At 34.9% G+C, this 24,592-nt stretch overlaps 4 protein-coding genes across 5 annotated transcripts; 2 read left to right on the forward strand and 2 right to left on the reverse strand.

Moving 5' to 3' along the window:
- Positions 1–1,080: 1,080 nt before the first annotated feature.
- Positions 1,081–4,040, forward strand: LOC122038589 (40S ribosomal protein S15a-1-like). The gene is made up of 4 exons (XM_042598392.1): positions 1,081–1,200; positions 2,831–2,972; positions 3,052–3,212; positions 3,740–4,040. Exons 2-4 carry the CDS (start codon positions 2,840–2,842, stop codon positions 3,836–3,838), a joined length of 393 nt encoding a protein of 130 aa, XP_042454326.1. The 5' UTR covers positions 1,081–1,200; positions 2,831–2,839; the 3' UTR covers positions 3,839–4,040.
- Positions 4,041–8,434: 4,394 nt separating this feature from the next.
- LOC122038590 (transcription factor MYB48-like) lies at positions 8,435–9,650 on the forward strand. The gene is made up of 3 exons (XM_042598393.1): positions 8,435–8,739; positions 8,846–8,975; positions 9,063–9,650. The coding sequence occupies exons 1-3, from the start codon at positions 8,610–8,612 to the stop codon at positions 9,484–9,486; spliced, it is 684 nt and encodes a 227-aa protein (XP_042454327.1). The 5' UTR covers positions 8,435–8,609; the 3' UTR covers positions 9,487–9,650.
- Positions 9,651–11,591: 1,941 nt separating this feature from the next.
- On the reverse strand, positions 11,592–16,626 carry LOC122038591 (actin-100-like). The gene is made up of 5 exons (XM_042598394.1): positions 16,495–16,626; positions 13,127–13,186; positions 12,639–13,032; positions 11,940–12,553; positions 11,592–11,848 (listed from the first exon to the last, which is right to left on the reverse strand). The coding sequence occupies exons 2-5, from the start codon at positions 13,181–13,183 to the stop codon at positions 11,783–11,785; spliced, it is 1,131 nt and encodes a 376-aa protein (XP_042454328.1). The 5' UTR covers positions 13,184–13,186; positions 16,495–16,626; the 3' UTR covers positions 11,592–11,782.
- Positions 16,627–19,791: 3,165 nt separating this feature from the next.
- On the reverse strand, positions 19,792–24,502 carry LOC122038592 (actin-101-like). Of its 2 annotated transcripts, XM_042598395.1 has the most exons (5): positions 24,408–24,502; positions 21,263–21,322; positions 20,787–21,168; positions 20,084–20,706; positions 19,792–19,991 (listed from the first exon to the last, which is right to left on the reverse strand). In XM_042598395.1, exons 2-5 carry the CDS (start codon positions 21,317–21,319, stop codon positions 19,926–19,928), a joined length of 1,128 nt encoding a protein of 375 aa, XP_042454329.1. In that variant the 5' UTR covers positions 21,320–21,322; positions 24,408–24,502; the 3' UTR covers positions 19,792–19,925. The 2 variants fall into 2 exon arrangements, with proteins under 2 accessions (XP_042454329.1, XP_042454330.1); XM_042598396.1 differs by having other exon boundaries at positions 20,084–20,697; positions 21,263–24,487.
- Between the last annotated feature and the right edge of the window lie 90 nt (positions 24,503–24,592).

The raw sequence follows: 24,592 nt of genomic DNA on the forward strand, positions 1-24,592 counted from the left end.
CCTCGGGGCGGTACGATGGTTAAGACATGAGGTGTTGCCACATGAAGTCTTGGGGTTGAAACTCGGCGTGACCGAGCATAACCTCCCCCATGTCTTGACCATTTGCACTAATGGCTAGTAGTCACCCATGATTTACTTCCTCTGTATTGATCTAAGAACGAATTAACAAGAATGTTGGGACAAACGAATCACCTTATTACCACATCAATAGTAGGAGGATGGGATGAGGAGGTCAGCTAATAAAAGCACTGCCATGAGTTCTTTAGATTTACCCAATTGGCCAACTATAGGGAGAGCCACTCACCTCTAGGAATGGATGAGTTTGGAAATTGAATCATTAAAAAGAAATCACATCTTGACTCTGAATTATTAAAACAAATCACATTTGAATTTTTTAAAAAGATCAGATGTTGTCCAATTGAGGCAAAATTAAGTTGTCATTTTGGTCGATACACGAATAAATCAGTTAAATTTGATTAGATAAATTGTGTCACTTTACTTTTAAAATAATAAATAAAATTAATGGCTAAATATCAAACTAGTCTACTTCAAAATCGTGTCACATTAGTAAATAATACAAGTAAATCCTAATTAAACCATAATAACTAGTTAGGTATAATTAGAAAGGAAGAAATGGGAGTGAAAATGTATTAAAATAATTAAATTTTGAATTGGCATATATGTCCCTTAGTAATTTTAGACAATTTGTTATTCCAATTTTAGGATAAAATTTGAAAGGCAAATTATTTGGATATATAAACAAATATTATTAACTTAATACGCCATGTAATTAATTTGTTCAATATTTAATTGATTAAGATCATATAATTTTAAAAATAATTTATTATTATTATTATTAATTTTATGCCCCGCACTTCAGATGTCTCACGGTCTTTATTCAGAGATTATATGAATTTCTGAAAAAAAAAAATTATAAAATTAATTTATAATCGACTGTCAATTAATAAAATATTTTAATTAACCCGGCCCAAATATTTCACATTGAAAAGTTAATCTGGGCCGAGCCAGTCCATTTACCGGGTTAGGGTATTGATTAACTTAACCTAGAATGTATCAGCCGTTCGTTCATGATTGAATGGGATCGCGCTTGTGTATATAAACGAACACCAGCCGCGGTTCTTCTTCGAGGTAGGGTTTTGTCTGGTGCTCTCGCTGTCGACTGCGCCCTTTCTCGCCAAGGTTTGATCTCTATATTATACCGATCTTAAGATTTCCTCTTAAAAGGAACTCGATCTGCTGTATATTGATTGTACCCTTGTTTTGATTTCCACTTGTGCTTCTTTTTGTCTGGTTAGTTGTCTATTGGTCTCTGTTCCTCATATCCTCTATATTCTTGTAACTTTTTCCTTGTAATTCTTGTCGTGAATTTAATTTGTTTGTTTGTATCTGTGAAATGGGTTTCGATAACGTCTTTACCATGCTGTTCCCTTCGATTTGGGATTGCATTATAAGTCACAAGACTGTGATATGCTTAGAGCTAATTAGTAATGAAGAAGGGCATAATAAGAATGTGAGAAAAGATTTCCTTTCTAGATCTGTAAAGTGCTTCTCTATTTATGAGTTAGTTAAGAATTACATGGTTGCAATTCTTTGAAAATTCGGTCAATTTACTATTATTATATCACCATCTATTCTGATCACTGGGTATTTTTCCCTTCAAATTCAAGAAAAAGTAGATTTTGACGTTGATTAATTGATTATTATCTGATTGATTCATGTTTTCATGGTGTCAATCTAAACCTGGAATTTGATGGATCTTCCTAGATGCCATGATATCTAGATTGATGATTCCAGTCTCTGTAGTCTTTCTTCCTGACCTTTTAAATGGTGGAATGGTGAGATAAATGGCAGTTCCTTTAATTTCCCATGAACACTCTGGGAAGCTATTGCAATCTCTTATGTGAAGGGACTGCACGCTCCCGGCCAAGGTTTTGCCTTTGGATGGATTGAGGCCAATTAGCTGTGCTTGGAATGGAAGTAGAAACAATGACAGGTCACATGCATTACTGGAACTGAGCCATGATTGTCTATTTGATACATTCAGGTTCAGTTACCTTTTGGCTCGATTGAGCTCATAATATGGATGGTTATTTAACTCCTATTTCCTATGAATTTGAAGGAAATAAGAAAGAAAAGGGTAGACAAAAATTATAGGAAAAGCATCGAACTTTCCCTTGTTTTAGTTTCCTTAGAGATTTTTTTTTTTGAGAGTTTCATTAGAGAGAAGGAAATAGGTAGAGGAACTTGAATTTCAATTTTTTTTATTGAAAACATAAAAAAAAATATAAATCAAAGATATCTTTGAAAACAATAATTTTGAAGCTGTTAAATGTTAAATTTGAGCTTTGTGCAATGACTTTTCCACCCAAATCAGATTGAAGTATAATTTAAGAAAGTTGGGTAAAAAATTTCATAGACTTTCCTTCCCTTTATTTCTACTAAAGGAAATGGAAGGAAGGTCTCATTAAGAAAATCTTTCTGCCATCTTATTTTTGTTAGTTGAAGGCACTTAGGTATGAAAGATCTCAGATTCCAATAGTTGTCTAGGCTTCTGGTTCACCCGTGAGTAATGACTAATATGTTCATTTTATTTTTGCCCATTAAATGTGTTTTGATTATTATATCTATGCTAAGTTATTGTAATTTGCAGATTTCATTTAGGAGAATTCAAATTTACCACTTTTGTTTTAGAATACTTTAATTTATTGATTTTTCCTCTAAACAGCCCCTTCTTTGCTTACTCATTGGGTTGTTGCTATAGTTTCTGTTCTCTGATCTTCTACTGTGATTCTTTTGTATTTCCGCACAGTTGATAAGGATGGTGAGAGTTAGTGTCCTAAATGATGCTCTCAAGAGCATGTACAATGCAGAGAAGCGCGGAAAGAGGCAGGTCATGATCAGACCCTCCTCAAAAGTGATAATAAAGTTTCTCCTTGTCATGCAGAAGCATGGTTAGTGCTTTCACAATTTTTTTGTTCTGTTGCTTCTAGCCTCTCATTCTGAAGATTCTTAAAAATTCTGATTCTACAGGCTACATTGGTGAGTTTGAGTATGTTGATGATCACCGTGCTGGTAAAATTGTTGTTGAGTTGAATGGCAGGTTGAACAAATGTGGGGTTATTAGCCCTCGTTTTGATGTGGGTGTTAAAGAAATTGAGTCTTGGACTGCTAGGCTGCTTCCATCACGGCAGGTAAATTTAGTCTGCTTTATCTCTTGCTTCATACTTATATATTATTGCTCAGAATAAGAACACAATGAAGTTGCAAGGCCACTGATTTGATGATTCAATTGGATGAACCATTCCACTAATTAACTCAAGCAAGGGCATTATACTATAATTATATTTTTGTAAGTACCAAATATATAGAAGTTAAAATAAATTAGTTAAAAAAAGTTACTACCACAAAGACTGTAGCTGATAGCCTGATGCAAAATTCAAGTATACCAACATAATGGTAACAGTAGTGTACACTTTGGTTTACCAACGTGTTTTGTATAAAACTCAGTTCTTGCTGTGTTTCATATCAAAGCTACTGGATTTGTCTGAGGTTTTAAAAGTTTTGCTACATCTGTTTCTTACTCTTGGTAGTCTTTTATTAATCTGTCAGTGAACTCTGTTGTTACTGTAGTCTGATCTTTTAGGATACACTTACTAGTTTTGGATCCATTGATATGTAGTGAGTACTAAACTATCATATATTGAACTGAAATATGCAGTTTGGTTACATTGTGTTGACTACATCTGCTGGCATCATGGATCACGAAGAAGCAAGGAGAAAGAATGCTGGTGGAAAAGTACTTGGGTTCTTCTACTAGATCGGTTCTGTATTATCTGTTCTTGGAAAAATGGAAATTTGTGTTTTCTCAGTCCTTGTCAAATTTTGAGTGATGTAGCGTTCCCTTTCATGCTTTTACATTAGGGTTTTTACTCCGTTGAATTACTTGAAACTTGTTTCCATTTTTAAAAGACAATGACTTTCCATCAATGCTTTAAGATATCTTGGGTTATTGTTTCTTATTTTTCTCTCTTCTAAAGCTATATACCGACTGAATGTTGCAGCTTGCCATTTCATGCTTTTAAAGTATACCTCACTTACTGTGTTTGGCTTGTGGACTTTATAGTGCTTTCTTTTATCTCAATTTTTGCTTTTAGTTCCTTTTCTAGGGTTTAGAATCAATGAAATGTTGTATCGCGTAAATTAAACAATCAAAAGAATCTCGCCAGAAAAAAAAATGGAATGCATGCTTTTTCATGAGAAATTTACGCATCCTGACCACTAAGGAATATATTAATGCAAGTAGAAATGACTGTCTAGAAGTCATAGCAGAGATTGCTTTTAAGAGAGAATTTTAAAAGACCACAAAGGAGTATATTAATACAAGTTGAAATGACTTGCGGAGATGATTAAATGCCCACTTTAAGAGAATTTTGAAGTTTTTTCTGTCTGCCATAGGCATAGATATCTGTAATCAGAAAACATTTCCAATTTTGCATAATAATACTAAGATTCTTACGTTCGAAGATAACAACTTACTCCTCTGAGTTGCATCATAGTTACTAGTCATTCTCCTGAGCCTTGAGGTATGTCTTCGGTCCTATTCGAGTCCAGGTGAACTCACAGGCGAGATTCATTTACCACTTTAACTTTCCCAAAGATGGCCGTGCACTTGCGATATACTGACCACTAACCCCTTTTCATGCATGCAATTTCAAGGAAAAGGCTGCAAGACGCCATCCCCTTAAACAATGTCCTACCACCATCACTCATAGCCCCACCACCAAAACAAATAAAGTGGAAATCATGGAGCATGCATGTCAACTGTCATGGCTTTGCAGGCCTCCACCATCACAAGACACTGGTCAGGATCTGTAATATGTGAAGGCGAGGCAGTAGCAGTAGACTTCACTATGCTCCCTGTGGCAGCCGCATAAGCTGGTGGATACAATACGTATTTTGTGAATCATGGCCTGTCTCTCTCAACCAACGTTGCATCACTTATCATCCATCTGCAGTTGTAGTTCTTTTATGGAATCAGTGTTTGACTTGGAAACTTCATATGGGAATGAAATTAATCAGTGTTTATCTAAAAGCTACTCCCTTACCTTTATTGATGTTCAGTCTACTAATTCAGAAGTGCTCTCTGAATCAGCTCATAGTTTTTCATAAATGTTTGTGTTTGAACTATTTGTTACGGCTATGAAGTCGACTCTACGAGGGGCATCAATGATCTTTAATCCTGTTTTTGCGTGGATGAGATGGCGCACCTTTCTCTTTTTCTTTTGACAAATACTTCTCTAGTAGTTCGATAAGTGCGAGAAAAAAAAGCCTCAATATTAATTACAGCTCTTTTTGATACTTAATACCTCTTGTAGTTCTTCATTGTAAATGCATTGAGATCGGCCACCAATTGTTTTCATCCCCTCGCATGCCTCAAGTTTGTCTCCCTCAACCATGTCCTTCCTTAACTTCCTTTTGCTTAAGTGGCAATATGTAAATGTTTTCCCATAGCTTTCTTCTCTTCCGTTGGTAAACTAACATCTTCCACCATCAATGTTGGGGTGGCCCCTTTCCCATGGCCACTTTACCTTTCCATCTCTTGTCGCTACCTTCACAATCTCTCCCCTCCTTTCCTGAGCAACCCACTTCCTCTTCACCAACATCATAGCTTGACCTTAGATCTCCCTCGACGACACCACTTCCTTCTGCACCCTCACCCTGTTTGCCATGGCCAGCTCCTTCAATCAAGGGCTTCCAAGTTCCAACTCGCTTTGTCCATCTTATCCATTATGCATCTCCACAACCCAATTTCTCCTCTAGTGTTGCTTGGCTGTTTCTATTTGTCGATGAGAATGAGACGACAAATAGAAGGAGAGTTTAGTTCAAGTGACTTAAGTTGAATGTATTTAATGAAAGTCCAAATGGATGGGATGCTTGGCCGGGGTGAAATCCTAGTATGAAATACGATCGTGAGATAGTAGCAATTGATAGATAATATCGATTTTTTATCCCCCATTCTTCTGCTGTAAATTCTAAGGTGAACTCGGCATTGCTCTTTTGTAGGCGTGTAAAGCATATTTACCGCGCGCATGTGGAAGAGTGCACTTGATTAAGTGGGCAAGTTGGTGCACGGTGATGTATCCTAGTTTGGTTCTTCAGCACTTATACGCCACCTGGATCAACTCACTGTGCATTTATCAAAAGATTCAAAAAGAAAAAGTGACAAGATGGCGTAATCTTCCACGTTTAGGCTGCCACATCACCATCATTATTATGATACGTGGATCGATTACTATCTTGTTTTTATTTTTATTTATTTTAGTCACTTTTATAAATCATCCAGTTAACCTCGTTGAAATTCTACAAATTTTTAAATATCTCATCGCTGCACCATAATCATAGGAGCTTTGTTTTTTTTACCCGTGAGACAATACTACAATGATAAGATATTTAAGTTATCATTCAGATATTTACGATTCGATTTTTAGTTATATTGAATTTATAGAAATATTTTCTCCAATGAGATGTGCAACCAAAGGAAGTTGGGTTTCTTAGTCGCCGATTATGAATACTTCCCGCTTTATCTTGATAACTGGTGAGAAATTTCATAAGGAAGGGTTGGTCATCCCAGGACTAGTCAATGAAGCTAATTAGGTTTATCATTTACCTCTGTGTCAATGGTGTAGCGGCAGAGCATAAGGTTGTCACCTAGACACCCGCGGTTCAATCCCTAATTATGATAAATTTACGACTTTGGTGGTTGGTGAAAAATTCTGTACTGGGGTCAGATCGATCATCCCAGGGCTAGTCAATGAGACTAACTGGGTCTATCATTTTAATCCCCGGTGTCACGATAGAACATCCAGATTGTCACTCAGATACCCGTAGTCTGATCCTCAACTATGATGTATTTATATGAATTTTTCCTTTAAATGGGGCATGTAATCAACGGATGCTGGACTTCTGAACTGCCCGTCACTTGTGCTTATATATTTATCTTGATGGCTAATGAAAAAATTATATGAAGTTGGGCCTATTATCTCAACACTAGTCGATAAGACTAACTAAATTTATAATTAATTTTATTATTTCAACACCCACAATAAAAATAAATATTTCTCCTCGATATTTATCATTTCGTATCTTCATCATTAATTAAATACATAATTAATATATCGCCCTTTAAATATTGTAAATATCACAATTAAATATTTTATAAATGATAAAAAAAATTTACCAGATAATTTATAGAATCCTAATCTCCACTGAAGATTAAAACTTTAAAAAATATTTAAAAGAAATATAATACTCTCTTGAAATATCTTCTGAAAATGCTCTCGAAGTACCTTCTGAAAATACTGATGACATGAGATGAGATGAACTGGTAGGATTACAATTCCCATCCGTCTCTTCCAACCATCATTATGGACGACCACGTCATGATATGAACATGTGCACTGAAGATTTAACAGGAATGTTTCCTTTTTGTTTGTTAACCTATTTATCTTTGTCGTATATGATCCAGAACGGCGAGTTCAATTCGACTAGATCAACTTAGCTTACTCAACTGACTCGAGTTGCATTATCCACCTTAATCATTCTGTTTGTCTAGTCCTACGAATTTTTTTCTTCTCAATTTGATCACTAACTCGATCTCATTGATCAAGCAACTTTCTTATTGAATTTAATTATCTAATTGATAGGCATGATCACACTGAATCAACTTAACTCATCCCCTCGACCTTTACTTATCCTATCTATTCTATTTAATCGACCATCCTACTTGATTCGTCTCGCCTAGTCGCCTAACTTAATATACTTATATTTCAATAAAAATAGAATAAGAATTTTTTTAAAAAAATAAACAAACAAATTGAAATTATCTTTCTATTTAAAATCTTGGAACATCAGCCTCGAATCTCGATGCGCATTCGTCACAACCCAAAACCCCCCACGCAACACCTTTATACCGATAAAGCACTTTGCCATCGACATCACTGATCAGACTTTGCCACACATATAGCGAGCACAATGTTGAAGGTGATTTCCTATCAAGAATCCATTCCTCCTTTTCACCCATTTGGATTCCATTTTACCAATCATTTTATATATATATATATACACAAAAAAAAATAGTAAATTAACAATGGTTAAGAGATTTCACATATTCCTTCACTTTTGCTTCTTAATATTCACCATGAAGACAAAAATGTGACGACCATAAATGCTTCTTCCTACTGTAGGCTTTTTTTAAAAAAGAAAAAAAGGTGTTTTTATTAATTAATTGAAATGAGGAAGAATGGAGGTCCGTGGCACGTGACAAGCCCATGCCAACATACCTCAGGTGACGTCACCAGGCAGGGCTGTTCTACTACCTATAAATGGGCCTCGTCGCGCCACAAAGACCGGCAAACTATTTACGCTCTAAAAGCTCGCAGCTCTTTCAGAAGAAGAGATCGAAGTCAGAGAGGTCGGCGGCGGCGGCGGCGGCGGCGGCGGCGATAGAGGAAGAAGAGGCGGAAGAGATTGAGCCAGCAGCCGGAGTTAGACGAGTCATCGATCGGTCAGAGGCGGCGATATAAATATAGATGGCGATGGCGATGGCGGTGGCGGTGGCGATGCGAAAGGGCCCTTGGACGGAGCAAGAAGACCAACAACTGGTATGCTTTGTGGGGTTATTCGGTGACCGTCGTTGGGATTTCATAGCCCAAGTCTCAGGTTTGAGGGGGGGAGAGTAGGTAGGATTATGCAACGGCGGCCATCGCCGGCCGGCCACCCGCCCAACTTGTGACATAACCGTTTTTAGACTCGTTGCGTGTTTTAGGTCTCAACAGGACCGGAAAGAGCTGTCGCCTGCGATGGGTCAACTACCTCCACCCCGGCCTCAAGCGCGGCCGCATCACGCCCCAGGAGGAGCGCCTCATCGTCGAACTCCACTCCCGATGGGGCAACAGGTTTGAAGGCTCTGTTCCACTCCAAAAAGCTTAAGCTAAAATGGAAGAAGATGTATATGATACTCTGTTTTGCTGAATTTTTTTCAGGTGGTCTCGGATCGCGCGCAAGCTCCCCGGCCGCACGGATAACGAAATCAAGAACTATTGGAGAACGCACACGAGGAAGAAAGCCCAAGAGCGGAAAAAGAAGGCGGCGATTTCTCTGTCTTCCTCAACATCCTCCTCCTCCTCCTCGTCGTCGTCATCCGGAATCACCGCCGATCATCCTCCGGTAGCGGCGGCTCAGACTTATGATGAGATCGTTCGTGAGCCGATGAACGGGAGTACCAGCGTCGTCGCTGATTGCGACAACATTGTCGCGACGATTGATGACGAAGCTTTCGAGTATTGCGACTTGGCGGATCAAATTTGGGGCGACGACACTTTGTCGTCCGCCACGATCGCCGGACTGGGACTGGAGGACTACTCGCCGACGACGTGGGACTCCTACTGTTTGTGTCCTCTGTGGTAGATGGACGATGAAGGTTTGCACTTCTGAGTTAAGGAGGGAAGAAGAACACGCCATCGAAGGTCCAGGTTTCTGCTGTAACAGCTCGAATTCATGCATGCTTAATATGGATCCATCCCTGTAAATTAAATCTCTGTGTAATACAGATTACATGGTTGTGAGGCTTTTCTTCAGAAATTCTGCATGCAATTCTTCTTAATTACTGATTTTTTTTCTCAGGAAATTTCCAATCAAAGTTAAATTCTAATATTTGAGAAAAAAACATGGGATTCTAAAAGCTGATGATGAATCTTGTCTTAATCGGGAAGGTAACCGATCCAGTTCTACGTATTTTTTTCACCGGCAAAGAGATTTTTCACCCTGCTAGATAAAATCATCCTGTATTACGTTGGTAAAAGATGACTACGCTCTCCCAACATACTATTAATCTGTTTCAGAGTCAACACAGAGGAAGTAATTCTTTGGAATAATAATTGGTGTATGAAAGAGGCATTTGCCCCGGTATTACGCTGTATAGTCTGGGGGCTGAATCTCGCTTGGCCTTTGACACTGTGGAGGGATCATCATTCAAAAGCAAAGTGGCATTTATTAGCTTTTCTGGTGCTTTTAGTTGGAAACAAATTTGGATTAACTAGAGATTTAGATAGAATTAGAGAGTAATTAAGTAATTGTTTTGCTTTATCTGTGACTTGGGATAATGTAAAATAACAAAGGTGATAGGGCAATGGAAATATGTTGATAAGAAGTGCTGTGAGTCCACTTGATCCTCTTCGCTTTTTGAATGATTATTTTTATGTTGCCAATTATTTAGGTGTGTGGTTAGTGCTCCACTTATGATGCGATTAGGCCTTAATTATGAAGATTGCTTTTAAAAGTGTTTTAGTGCCGCAAATTAAAGCATGATAGAGAATTCCAACAAAGCATGTAGGATTAATATATAATGACTTGTAGATTGGAGTTTTGAGTGGATTTTTTTGAATCCTTTGCTTATCAATAATTATTTTTTTGTGTTAAATTAGTTTTGCCAAGTGTTGGTGGTGCAACAGGCAAATGGGTTTAAAAGGAAAGGCCAATAAGGAGATTCATTCATGTGCAATCAATTTCTAATATTCACATGATGTAAGACTTTGACGGTAGATCATGAGAATAAATCCAATAAATTAGATATTGGATCATTTTTATGGTTTTTTCCCAATAAATTAGTTTATAGATAAGTAATGGGTGAGAATTTTATGTTGCAACTCGGCACTAGAACTTGCATGGGCTAAAGTCCACTAGAGAGAGCCACGTCAAAATAATATACAAGATTTTTTTTCTTTGTTGGGGATAGAAGAAGCTAGAAACAAATGTGAATGTTTGATATGAGGAATGAGAAAATTGAAAAGTTAATGATCCATCCATTAGTCAATAAAAATATATATCATGATAAGATAGATCAATCAACTAGGGATAGTAAGAAAAGAGTTCCGAGTCCATGGAACACATGAGAAATAATCCTTTTAAAAAGATTGCTAAGGTCGACAACATAAAGAGAAACTTAGGCTATGGGAAATGATTATTGATGTAATATTTAGACAGTTTTGTTTGAATTAGGTCACAAATTATAATCTTCTAACCATTGTGCTCTACTTGTTATAGTAGGTTAATCTATGAGAAAAACACTAACATAAAAAAGATTAGAAGTGTTTACTTCAGTTATGCTTGTAAAGTTTCTTCCACTATGAACTGTATACTTGGTTTGCTCGACCCAAGTGGATCGCCTCAACACATTTAATTTGTCTTGCTCGAGTCCATTGATGTCAACTATTAGATTGCTTAGATATGTGAATTGATCGAACAATTCAACTCACATTCAGCCACTCAGATTGATTGACTTGGTTTGTCAGCCTGGACTGACTAGTAGAACACCCTTTACAAAGTGTGATCATTTTTGTTTGCCCTAGCAATACATGTAGTTAAGAAGGCCTCTAAACAACAAATGATTTGCGTGTCTAATAAAGAAAATATTTGCAAAAACCTTAAATTCCTGCCGTAGACAAAAAACGACAGCATAACTAGAGTTGGTAATTTAGACCAATTCATCTGGGGAAGTCACTGAACATACCTGATAAACCATCTTCGAACCTGATAAAGGCAACTATATCGAAACCAGATAACAAACTTGTTTGAGTGCTAAAAATCTCACAAGGACACATGTAAATATTGGGGTAGGCCCCCAAACCAAGCATCAAAATTCCAAGAAAAACCAAGTACTAGATAGTCCATGACACAAACTCCGCAAAGATGCAGGTAATGGAGCTTAGAAGCATTTCCGGTGGACAATAGCTGGACCAGATTCTTCGTACTCTCCCTTAGTAATCCACATCTGCAGAGTTTAGAAAATGTTGTTTGCTAATCGCTGAATATAAACAGACAAAACCAGTATCGATAGTAAAACAAGATGCAGAAAACATCACCTGTTGGAAAGTGCTGAGGGATGCAAGGATGGAACCACCGATCCAAACACTGTATTTTCTCTCAGGCGGAGCAACCACCTTAATCTTCATGCTGCTTGGTGCGAGTGAAGTGATCTCCTTACTCATACGATCAGCAATACCAGGAAACATAGTAGATCCACCACTGAGCACAATATTTCCATACAGATCTTTCCTGATATCCACATCACACTTCATGATGGAGTTGTACGTTGTCTCATGAATACCAGCAGCTTCCATGCCGATTAAGGCTGGCTGGAAGAGGACCTCTGGGCATCTGAATCTCTCAGCACCGATGGTGATAACCTGCCCATCAGGAAGTTCATAGCTTTTCTCAACAGAGGAGCTGGTCTTGGCAGTCTCCAGCTCCTGCTCGTAGTCAAGAGCAATATAGGCAAGCTTCTCCTTGATGTCCCTTACAATTTCTCGCTCAGCAGTGGTGGTGAATGAATAACCTCTCTCGGTAAGGATCTTCATCAGGCAATCTGTGAGATCACGACCGGCAAGATCCAATCGAAGAATAGCATGAGGTAGAGCATATCCTTCATAGATGGGCACAGTGTGGCTCACACCATCACCAGAATCGAGCACAATACCTGAGAATATTTATCATAGGAATGTAGGCATCATAGGCTTGTTGAAAAGAGCACTACCAACAACAAACAATGATAATACACTAACCAGTTGTACGACCACTGGCATAGAGTGAAAGAACGGCCTGAATAGCAACATACATAGCAGGAACGTTAAAAGTTTCAAACATAATCTGAGTCATCTTTTCTCTGTTTGCCTTTGGATTAAGAGGGGCTTCCGTTAGCAATATAGGATGCTCCTCTGGAGCAACACGAAGCTCATTATAGAATGTATGGTGCCAGATCTTCTCCATATCATCCCAATTGCTGACAATTCCATGCTCAATAGGATACTTCAATGTAAGAATACCTCTCTTAGACTGTGCTTCATCACCAACATAAGCATCCTTTTGGCCCATGCCAACCATAACACCTGTGTGGCGAGGTCGGCCTACAATACTTGGGAAGACTGCTCTAGGTGCATCATCACCAGCAAATCCAGCCTTTTGACATACAGTAGAGTCATCATGATTATAAATAAAATAGTAAAGCGTATAAAAGAGAAGAATGTTCATTATACAATTGTCAAAAGCTAACCTTGACCATTCCAGTCCCATTGTCACAAACAAGAGGCTGGATATCTTCGTCGGCCATTTCCTATATATTTGAGGGAACAAGTAAGAAAGGGCTAAAGAGAATAGTAGCAAACTGACATAACTTAAAATTTTAACTTAATTTCGAATAGCTGTTTATGCTCAGAAGTTACCAAAATCCCCAAAAAAAAATTATAAGACACAGAAAGAATGATGTGCTCACTTGCAGATATACCAGTGGAGTAAAATGGCACAATTGCCAACACCCACAAGCTGTTAATTTACATGCATAGCAGTATAAATCTGTATATTTACATCAAGCTCACAATCTCTCAACTACAAGCAGTCCATATACCAAAATAACACAGAAAAAGGCATCACTACTATCACATATAAAAGAAAAGGCGTTGATTATTTAAGAAGTAACACTTCACATAATTATAACCCTTGAAAATACCAACAACACAGAAATATGATGCCTATCACTCTCCTTCTGTCTTTTGATTTATTTGGGAATAGTCTAGCCAATACACACCCCAAAAATGTTACAGGACCAACAGAAACTTGTTAAAATGCTGCAAGCAGAAGTAGGCGATTTGAATTGCCAATAATGAAAAAGTATGAACAGCTAATATGGAATTCAAATTTGAAAGACGCAACAACAACAATAACTTACAAGACAAATAAAGTATACAGATATAATATTGATATGGAAGAAAATTTAAGATAATATAAAAACAATAAAATCAACAGAATAAAATAACATGGGAAGATATATAATAGAACTGAATTCTAAAAAAAGAGGGCAAAAGGCACATTTGAGAGAAATTCACTTTCAGAACAAACTGGTTTTGTAAGTTTTTAAAGCAGAATCACAAAGATAAAGGGGTGAAATATTTCCTAAAATCTTCACAGAAACATAAGAAGCATATATTGATCGGTCCCAACCAAAATCTTCACTAAGGCATTCTAATGACACTTTGTGAGCAGAGCCATAAAGTTGGTAAGTATTTGCACAATGATATTTTTCATGCTTTAAATATGTTAAATTATCACTATAATCCCAAAATAAAACCATGAAACAAACTACAGCCACCTAGATATTTCAGGAAAACAATGATATTTAAACTCAGAATTTTGAGATGCCCCGCAAAGTTGTAATATAATAAAGCTATATAAACTAAACAAAAGAATTATCATTTCATCCCTTGGTGAACTCATTGCATATCAACTAAAACAAACAACTGAAGAAATATAGTATTGAATTTAATGGAAAACTTGATAAAATTCTCCAAGGTCAAAACTGTAAAGAGGAACTAGTAAAAAAACATCACAAATTGTCCAAAAATTCAATGTTTAATGAATAAATAATCTCCATCAATAAGTCAGAAAAAAAAACAAGAAAAGCCATATTCTGAACAACCAATTCTATACAAACATTATCCAGTTATGTGTCAAGATGAATAGTAGCTTTGTTACTCAAAAAAGGGAAGACTTTACTTCTAAAGGGGAATTATAACTTAATAGAATTGAACACCATCAGAATGAAACATGGACAGAATTCTAAACCATCCCCAAGGTCATTCAATCCAAACCATCAGTTTAAGTGAGCAACAGAAGGTCAGATCCTAGAAAGCACCATCAGCATAAAAATGGACAGAATTCAAATTAAAGCAGTAATATTAAACAGAAGAAGAATATAATTTAAAGAAGTACGTAAACATTTTTCATTATTGTTCCAGAAGTTACTTAAGATTGAGTGCTAATATAATCTACAATATCTAAAGATTTTAGAATGATCTAGTTCTTATTGATCTAGGAGAAATTACTTGAATAGGGCCCTTGACATTTGGAAATATCCAAATTAGGCCCCTATATTTTAAAATGCCCAATTTAGGTCCTTTCCAATTTTCTAGACAAACAACCCTCCATTGTGTATAAAAACAACTTACATGATTGAAAAAAAAATGGGAAATCATTTTCAAAAATAAGAGACAAATGCTCATTTAGCTTTAAAAGTAGATTTGAAAAGGAAAAAACTAATTGATTTCAGTGAGTCAAGTTGATTGGTGAAACACAGAGAGAAGATCTCGACGAGCTTATCTAGTAAAGGCTTTAGATATTATTGTTATGGTTTTAGGTTTCAAACTCACCTTCATAAAAAAAATGATAGCTTGATGACTTCTATATATGTTATATAAAAAAAATTTGATAGACAGAATTAATTGATTTTTTTATAAAAAGAAAAAAAAAATACTTATATTAATTTAATCGATATGTCCTTTCTTTTTTTAAAAAATAATTTAATTTCCAAATTTCAGTCATTCAAGTTGTTGGCACCAACAAGCTTGACAAATTAAATTAATTAAAATTTATATTCATTAAATAAAAAATACCCATAAAATTGAATTGGAATTTACCTAGCATCATCCATTTGAATGCCAATGAGATAATACATCAATGAGGGAGATTAGTTCAAGTTAAACAAATTCTTTTCTGCATAAATAAGGAAGCAAGAACCCATCTCATGTTTTTTTTTTCATAATGGAAGAACTGCCTATTGAAAAAAAAACAAATAGAACATGGATTCAACGCATTTTGTAAAAAAATTTTATTGATCAATTTCATAAAATGAGAAACCATCTCATTTTTTTGGAAATAATCCAATGTTTACAAGTAACAAAGGGACGCAAAAGGTATTTAATTTAATATTTATTTTTATAAGGACAAAAAAGAAAAATAATTTAATTTATCTATTTTAAGTCGGCAAAGATATTTCACGAAACAGCTTGACCAATTAAAATCACTTAATTTTTTCTAAAAAATAGATTTTCTTTATATAAAAAAAAACTTTATAGTCATTTACTTCTTATTTAAAAAAGAATTTAGGCTCAAACTGTTTCGCGAAACAGCTTAATTCAGAAGAATGAAGTTGGTGAAATAATGGAGGATAATTTGATTCGGAAAAATGACAGCAGGCATTTTTGGAATATAGAAGCCCGAATTGGGCACAACCCAATATCAAGGGCCTTGGGTAAATGATCTTAATGTATACGAATCAAGGAATAAGATAGAAAAATCAACCTAACTCGAAAACTAGCAAGAAAAAAGAAAAGAAAAACAGAACTTTCAAGTTTCGACAGCCAAAACACTGCAGATCGCTTTGGATTCATTCTATCTGAGCAAAAAAAGTTGTAAATCAGCCAATAGGTCAGACTATTGCCTCTATTCATCACACATACTCAGATTCACCGACCCAAGCATGTAGTTCCCAGATCCAAGCGGCGCGAGGAGCAAACAAGCAAAGTCAACCAAAAAAAATTCAAAGAATAGTAGATCGAGAACAACAAGATGCATAGATGGAAAGCTAACCTAATCGAGGAAGGCGATCTGGGCGAGATTTGACCTGCTGAAGGGATCCGGATGCCGCCTTAGAGCGAGAGAGGGGGAGCTGTCTTTGCTAGTTGCTACAGCCAAGAAATGGTAGTGGTCAGAAATCTCGTTTTATATTCTGGGAAGAGACCGGACATGACTATTTAGGCCGTTGATGAACCGGGCTTGTCCGCTCCGGCCCATATTAAAAAATAATGGCTAATTTGAAATAGATAAAAGAAATATCCAAAATATTATACAATTGCTTTTTAGTGTTTGATCATAAATCAAAAGATTGAAACTATTTTTTTTCGTTTTATTAATTTATTTATAAATATATTATTTTATAGTGATATTTCAAAGCTATACTTTTAAGCCTAATAAAATTTTATAGTATAAAATATCAATCTAACTAATCTATAGTTGATTTTTCATAATACATTGATATTATACAAGTTATATTGTTGTGACTTGCATCTCTTTCCATTTCTATTGTTGAATTTTTATTTTGCCTTTTATTACTTACAATCTCGCTTCTTTGATTGTCCTCGACTTTATTATGTTTTCCTTCCACAATAGTAGCTCAATATTCCTTCCATATCTCATCTTCTTCTAGTCTTATAATTTGTATTCGTCCTTTTTTAAAAATCCTTCTAACATCACTTAGCTTCTACCTTACACTATCTTACAATGTTAGGGTTGCATCCGGTCTAACCTCCTCTATCTTTACTTAAAAATCCTTCGTAAATTTGCTTACGTCATCTCTTGGGTGCGTGTGTGTGAAGTTTCTTATTAACACTTTCATTTAGGATGATTAAATTTAATGATAAATATCTTTAAAATGTCTATTTAAAAAAAACTTTTTTAAAGATAGTTGGTACTAAGATCATCTCCAATCCATCACCAAAACACCAAATTTAATGTCAAATTAGCACCAAAAGACTCTAACACATACACCAAATTCCACACCAAATATGGGATGATGAATAGTACAACACCTTGTTCGATGATGTACCATTCACATCACCATATTTGATATGGGAGAGAGTTTTTTTTTTTAAATTTTATTTTATAATTAATAAAATTAAATGTAATTAATTTGTAATTATTATTTTCTTTGTCTTTACTTATAGGATATTTAAATGTAATTATTATTTATTATAAATTTAAATTAAGTGTATTTAATAGCATATTTAAATTTTATTATGTATAATTGTAAATATTTAATTTATTAAAATTATTATTTTAAATTTATTTAATATATTTTAATTATAATTACATTTACAAATTATCACTAATTTAATGAAGTATTAATTTTAAATATAATAATTATCATATAAACAAATTAATAATAATAATAGAATATTCTAAAAAATATTTCTTTTTGGTGTGATATGGTGTGGATGGGTTGAAGCGTGTTTGGTGCTGAAATTACACCATTTTAGTGTGAAAATTACACCAAATTTGGTGTTATGGGTTGGAGATGGTCTTAGGGCATCTCCAACCCATCACCAAAACACCAAATTTGGTGTAAATTTAACACCAAAGTACTCCAATCCATACGCCAAATCACACCTCAAATATAGTGATGTGAATAGTGCAACACCAACCATATATGGTGATGGAGAGATTTTTTTTAAAATTTTATTATATTATTATAAAATCAAATGTAATTAATTAATAATTATTATTTCCTTTATCTTTATTTATATTATAATTAAATATAATTATTATTTACTATAAATTTAAATTAAGTGTATTTAATAGTATATTTAAATTTTATTATATATATTTGTAAATATTTAATTTATTAAAAGTATTATTTTAATTTTATTTAATATATTTTAATTATAATTGTGTGATATATATATATATATATATATATATATATATATATATTAGTTGGATACTGAATTTTAAAAAATTTAAAATATCAAATATTAAAAAGTATTAATTTTAAATATAATAATTATCATATAAAAAAATTAATAAGAATAATAGAATATTCTAAAAAATATTCCTTTTTGGTGTGATATGGTATGAATGGGTTGGAGTTGAAATAATATTTCTCTCTCCTCAATCTTTCATTTTCTTTCATCATACTTGTTCTCTTTTCATTTTTTTCCATCACTCTTTCTCTCTTAACATACTTTATCTCTTATCATACTTTCTTTTCTCAATCTCTGTTATCATGCATTCTCTCTCATTTTCTCTCATCATACTTTTCTTCTCTTCATTTTTTTCATCATACTTTTTCTCTCATCACACTTTCTCTCTTATCATTCTCTCTCATCATATGTTTATCTCACATTCAACTTTTCCTCCCATCTAATTTTTTTCTCTTATTTTCCTCTAAGCGTTAAAAAGAAAATTTAGATTTATTCCGATTGAAAATATTCAATTAACCAAATATTATTTTTAAGAATAATACTCAAGTTCATACTCATTTCCATTCTATATTACTATGATACTCATTCTCATTCCAATTACTAGAAGAGAACCAAACGCCACCTTAATGCCATTCATTGTGCAAAAAGGCGGGTCCCGCCGCCCAGCGGCCCCCTAAGCCTGACCCTACAGAGATCCTAGGAGGAGTTAAATCAACAGTGAATGCTGGCTCGTGTAAAGCGTGGTGTCTCCGGAATTTAACACAGTCGGCCCAGATTATTCATCCAGTGCACGTCCGTGGACCTTCGACCCTACGCGAATCCGTGGCGCGTCCGTGTCCAGAATTTAATGTCATTCATGTTATAACTAAAGCTTGTTAAACTAACTGTTAATTTTGTAATCATATACCAATAAAACTAATGGCCTAAACTATTTAAAAAACCCTATAAAGTTAGACATTATTATTAATGTCAACTAAGGTATGATTATTATATACAGAATCACATACAGTTCAAGTGAGAAATTATTAAATTTAATTTCTCAATTGGTGGAGGTTACCTATTAATTTAATAACACAACCGATAATATCAAATTGGTAAATACCCGAAAAAAATCTAATTAAAGTATTCACAAGTTTAGGTTATTAAATGAGGATTTACACCTATAGAACTCCTTAAATCATTTTGTTATTAATGATAGACTAACAAATCTATACGCCTCCCATGGCAAAAAAAAAAAATGCCGTCACGCTAACACCCTACGGAAGATCCGTCTAATGCATTTTTGAAGGATCTTCGAATTTATACGCTGAGACGAGACGATGTCATTTCTAATACACAGATTCTGTTTAATTGTGTCATCGATTGCTTCTGTTTATTTTACTATAAAATCTCGATAAAACAAGAACTGTTGCATGAATCTGATTTTATATTCCTAAGGATTAGAATATTCCATAAGGCCCCAAACCAAGGCATTAAAATTTAAAAAAAAAACCACGTATTAGATAGTCCTTGGCAAACTCCGGTGAAGCGAGGTAATGGAGCTTAGAAGCACTTCCGGTGGACAATAGCTGGACCAGATTCTTCGTACTCTTTCTTGGCAATCCACATCTACAGAATTTAGATAATGTTGTTTGCTAATCGCTGAATATAAACAGACGAAACCAGCATTGATAGTAAAAGAAGATATAGAAAAAGATCACCTGCTCGAAAGTGCTAAGGGATGCAATGATGGAACCGCCGATCCAAACACTGTTTTTTCGCCCAGGCGGAGCAACCACCTTAATCTTCATGCTGCTTGGTGCGAGTGCAGTGATCTCCTTACTCATACGATCGGCAATACCAGGGAACATAGTGGATCCACCGCTGAGCACGATATTTCCATACAGATCTTTCCTGATATCCACATCACACTTCATGATGGAGTTGTGCGTTGTCTCATGAATACCAGCAGCTTCCATGCCGATTAAGGCTGGCTGGAAGAGGACCTCTGGGCATCTGAATCTCTCAGCACCGATGGTGATAACCTTCCCATCAGGAAGTTCATAGCTTTTGTCCACAGCGGAACTGGTCTTGGCAGTCTCCAGCTCCTGCTCATAATCAAGAGCAACATAGGCAAGCTTCTCCTTGATGTCCCTTACAATTTCTCGCTCAGCAGTGGTGGTGAATGAATAACCTCTCTGGGTAAGGATCTTCATCAGGCAATCTGTAAGATCACGACCGGCAAGATCCAATCGAAGAAGAGCATGAGGTAGAGCATGTCCTTCACAGACGGGCACAATATGGCTCACACCATCACCAGAATCGAGCACAATACCTGAGAATACTTATTATAGGAATCTAGGCGTCATAGGCTAGTTGAAAAGAGTACTGCCAACAAGTAACTAACAATGAGAATGCACTGACCAGTTGTACGACCACTGGCATAGAGTGAAAGAACGGCCGGAATGGCAACATACATAGCAGGTACGTTAAAAGTTTCAAACAAAATCTGAGTCATCTTTTCTCTGTTTGCCTTTGGATTAAGAGGGGCTTCCGTTAGAAATATAGGATGCTCCTCAGGAGCAACACGAAGCTCATTATAGAATGTATGGTGCCAGATCTTCTCCATATCGTCCCAGTTGCTGACAATTCCATGCTCAATAGGATACTTCAATGTAAGAACACCTCTATTCGAATGCGCTTCATCACCAACATAAGTATCCTTTTGGCCCGTGGCAACCAGGCGAGGTCGGCCAACAATACTTGGGAAGACTGCTCTAGGTGCATCATCACCAGCAAATCCAGCCTTTTGACATACAGTAGAGTCATCATGATTATAAATCAAATAGTAAATCATATAAAAGAGAAGAATGTTCATTATACAATTGTCAAAAACTAACCTTGACCATTCCAGTCCCATTGTCACAAACAAGAGGCTGGATTTCCTCGTAGGCCATTTCCTATATATTTGTGGGAACTAGAAGAAAGGACTAAAGAGAATAGCAACATACTAACATAGCTTAAATTTTTAACCTAATTTTTAATAGCTGTTTATGCTCAGAAGTTGTCAAAGCCCCCAAAAACAATATAAGACATATAGAAAGTATTATGGACCTGTTTGCAAATACCAATGGAGTAAGATGGCACAATTGCCACAACCAAAAAAAATATAAGACCAATAAAAAGAATTATGTGTTCATTTGCAGATATACCAGTGGAGTAAAATGGCACAATTGCCAACACCCACAAGCTGTTAATTTACATGCATAGCATTATAAGTCTGTATATTTGCATCAATCTGACAATCTCTCAACTACAAGCAGTGCTTATACCAAAATAACACAGAAAGGGCATCACTAACTATTATCACATATAAAAGAAAAAGGCATTGATTATTTAAGAAGTAACACTTCACATAATTATAACCCTTGAAAATATCAACAACACAGAAATATGATGCCTATTACTCCCCTTCTGTCTTCTGATTTATTTAGGAATAGTCTAGGCTATACGCACCCCAAAAATGTTACAGGGCCAACAGAAATTTGTGAAAATGCAAGAAACAGAAGTAGTAAATTTGAATTGCCAAGCATGAAAGAAGTATGGACAGCTAATATGGAATTCAAGATGGAAAGATGCAACAACGACAATTACTCACAAGAACAAATAAAGTATATGGATATAACATTGATATGGAAGAAAAATTAAGATAATATAAAAACAATAAAATAAAATAACATGGGAAGATATATAGTAGAACTGAAATCTGAAAAAAAAAGTAAAAAAAAACACATTTTAGAGAACTTTGCTTTCAAAACCATACTGGTTTTGTAAGTACACTACACTGTAATGCAACAAAAATAATTAGCAGAATCACAACGATAAAGGGGTGAAATTTTTCCTAAAATCTTCACTGAACCGTATATTGATCATTCCAACACAAAAAATCTTCACTAAGCCATTCTAATTACACTTTTTGGGCATAGCTCATAAAGTTGGTAAGTATTTGCAAAATGATATTTTTCATGCTTTAAATATGTTAAATTATCACTATAATCCCAAAAGAAAACCATAAAACAGACTACAACCACCTAGATATTTCAGGGAAAAAAATGATATTGAGATGCCCCCAAAAGTTGCATTTTAATAAAGCTATATAAACTAAAGACAATAATTATCATTTCATCCCTTGGTGAACTCATTGCACATGAACTAAAACAAACAACTGAAGAAATATAGTATTGAATTTAATGGAAACACAAGGTCAGATCCTAGAAAAGCACTGTCAGAATAAAATAAGGATAGAATTCAAATTAAAGCAGTAATATTAAACAGAAGAAGAATATAATTTAAAGAAGTAGGTAAACATTTTCATTATTGCCCCAGAAGTTATTTAAGACAGAGTGCTAATATCATCTACAAAATCTAAAGATTTTAGAATTACCTAGTTCTTATTGATCTAGGAGCAATTGCTCGAATAGGGCCCTTGATATTTTGAAATATCCAAATTAGGCCCCTATATTTAAAAATGCCCAATTTAGGTCCTTTCCACTTTTCTAGACAAACAACCCTCCATTGTGAAAACAACATGATTCATAGTTGATTCCTTTGAATCATGTTGTTAGGTGAAACAAATTACATGATTGCAAGAAAAATTTGGGAAATCATTTTCCGAAATAAGAGACAAATGTTCATTTAACATTAAAAGTAGATTTGATTTTTAATTTGAAAAGGCAGAAATAATTGATTTTAATGGGTCAACATGATTGGTGAAACTCAGAGAGAAGAAATCGACTAGCTTAGCTATTAAAGGCTTTAGAAATTATTGTCATGATCTTAGGTTTGAAACTCACCTTCATAAAAAAATGATAGCTTGATGACTTCTATATATGTTATATAAAAAAAATTGATAGACTGAATTAATCCAATTTTTTATAAAAAAAAAAGTACTGATTTTAATTTAATTAATATATCCTCTGATTCCTTTCTTTAAAAAAAACAAAAAAAAAATAATTTAGTTTCCAAATTTCAGTCATTCAAATTGTTGGCACCAATAAGATTGATAAAATTAAATTAATTAAATTTTGTATTCATTAAACAAAAAATACCCATAAAATTGAATTGGCATTTTCCTCCATCATCCATTTGAATGCCAATGAGATAATACATCAATGAGGGAGATTAGTTCAAGTTAAATAAATTCTTTTCTGTATCCATAAGGAAGTAAGAACCCATCTCATGTATTTTTTTTTTAAATGGAAGAACAACCTATTGAAGAAAAAAGAAATAGAACAGGGATTCAACCCATTTTTGTAAAATATTTAAATATTTTTATCGATCAATTTCATAAAATGAGAAATCATCTCATTTTTTTTTGGAAATAATCCAATCTTTACAAGTAACAAAGGGGCGCAAAAGGTATTTAATTTTATAAGGACAAAAAATAAAATTTATCTATTTTAAGTCGATAAAGATATTTCACTAAACAGCTTGACTAATTAAAATCAATTAATATTAAAAAAAACTATATAGACATTTACTTCTTATTAAAAAAAACATTTTAGGCTCAAACTGTTTTGCGAAACAGCTTAATTCAGAAGAATGAAGTTGGTGAAACAATGGAGGATAATTTGATTCGGAAAAATGACAGCAGACATTTTTGGAATATAGAAGCCCGAATTGGGCACAACCCAATATCAAGGGCCTTAGGTAGATGATCTTAGTGTATACGAATAAAGGAATACGATAAAAAAATCAACCGAACTCAAAGACTAGCGAGATTAAAAAAAAACAGAACTTTCAAGTTTCGACAGTGACTCAAAACACCACATATCGATTTGGATTCATTCTATCTGACCAAAAAGGTTATGAATCAGCCAACAGGTCACACTATTGCCTCTATTCATCGCACATACTCAGATTCACCAACCCAAGCATGCAGTTCCCAGATTCAAGCGGCGCGGGCAGCAAACAACCAATGCCAACCCAAAAAAACTAAAAGAATAATAGATCGAGAACGACAAGATGCATAGATAGAAAGCTAACCTAATTCAGGAAGGCGATCTGGGTGAGAGAGGGTTCCGAATATTCTTGCAAGCGAGAGAGGGCGAACTGCCTTTGCCAGTTGCTATGCTACAGCCAAGAAATGGTAGCGGTTAGCAATCTCGTTTTATAGTCCGGGAAGATACTGGGCATGAGTAGTTAGGCCGTTGATGGGCCGGTCTTGTCCA

The sequence above is a fragment of the Zingiber officinale genome, chromosome 1A (genome assembly GCF_018446385.1).
Source record: "Zingiber officinale cultivar Zhangliang chromosome 1A, Zo_v1.1, whole genome shotgun sequence".
Taxonomy (NCBI): domain Eukaryota; kingdom Viridiplantae; phylum Streptophyta; class Magnoliopsida; order Zingiberales; family Zingiberaceae; genus Zingiber; species Zingiber officinale.

Bases quoted from the DNA above. Each gene is read 5' to 3' on its own strand.
- LOC122038589 (XM_042598392.1), top strand. From the start codon at position 2,840: ATGGTGAGAGTTAGTGTCCTAAATGATGCTCTCAAGAGCATGTACAAT. The intron at 2,973-3,051 runs GTTAGTGCTTTC...CTGATTCTACAG, and splicing joins CCTTGTCATGCAGAAGCATG to GCTACATTGGTGAGTTTGAG. The intron at 3,213-3,739 runs GTAAATTTAGTC...TGAAATATGCAG, and splicing joins GGCTGCTTCCATCACGGCAG to TTTGGTTACATTGTGTTGAC.
- LOC122038590 (XM_042598393.1), top strand. From the start codon at position 8,610: ATGGCGATGGCGATGGCGGTGGCGGTGGCGATGCGAAAGGGCCCTTGG. The intron at 8,740-8,845 runs GTTTGAGGGGGG...TGCGTGTTTTAG, and splicing joins TTTCATAGCCCAAGTCTCAG to GTCTCAACAGGACCGGAAAG. The intron at 8,976-9,062 runs GTTTGAAGGCTC...AATTTTTTTCAG, and splicing joins CACTCCCGATGGGGCAACAG to GTGGTCTCGGATCGCGCGCA.
- LOC122038591 (XM_042598394.1), bottom strand. From the start codon at position 13,183: ATGGCCGACGAAGATATCCAGCCTCTTGTTTGTGACAATGGGACTGGA. The intron at 12,554-12,638 runs GTTAGTGTATTA...AAATATTCTCAG, and splicing joins TGCCAGTGGTCGTACAACTG to GTATTGTGCTCGATTCTGGT. The intron at 11,849-11,939 runs GTGATGTTTTCT...TAAACTCTGCAG, and splicing joins CCCTCAGCACTTTCCAACAG to ATGTGGATTACTAAGGGAGA.
- LOC122038592 (XM_042598395.1), bottom strand. From the start codon at position 21,319: ATGGCCTACGAGGAAATCCAGCCTCTTGTTTGTGACAATGGGACTGGA. The intron at 21,169-21,262 runs GTTAGTTTTTGA...GTATGTCAAAAG, and splicing joins ATGGGACTGGAATGGTCAAG to GCTGGATTTGCTGGTGATGA. The intron at 20,707-20,786 runs GTCAGTGCATTC...TCCTATAATAAG, and splicing joins TGCCAGTGGTCGTACAACTG to TATTCTCAGGTATTGTGCTC.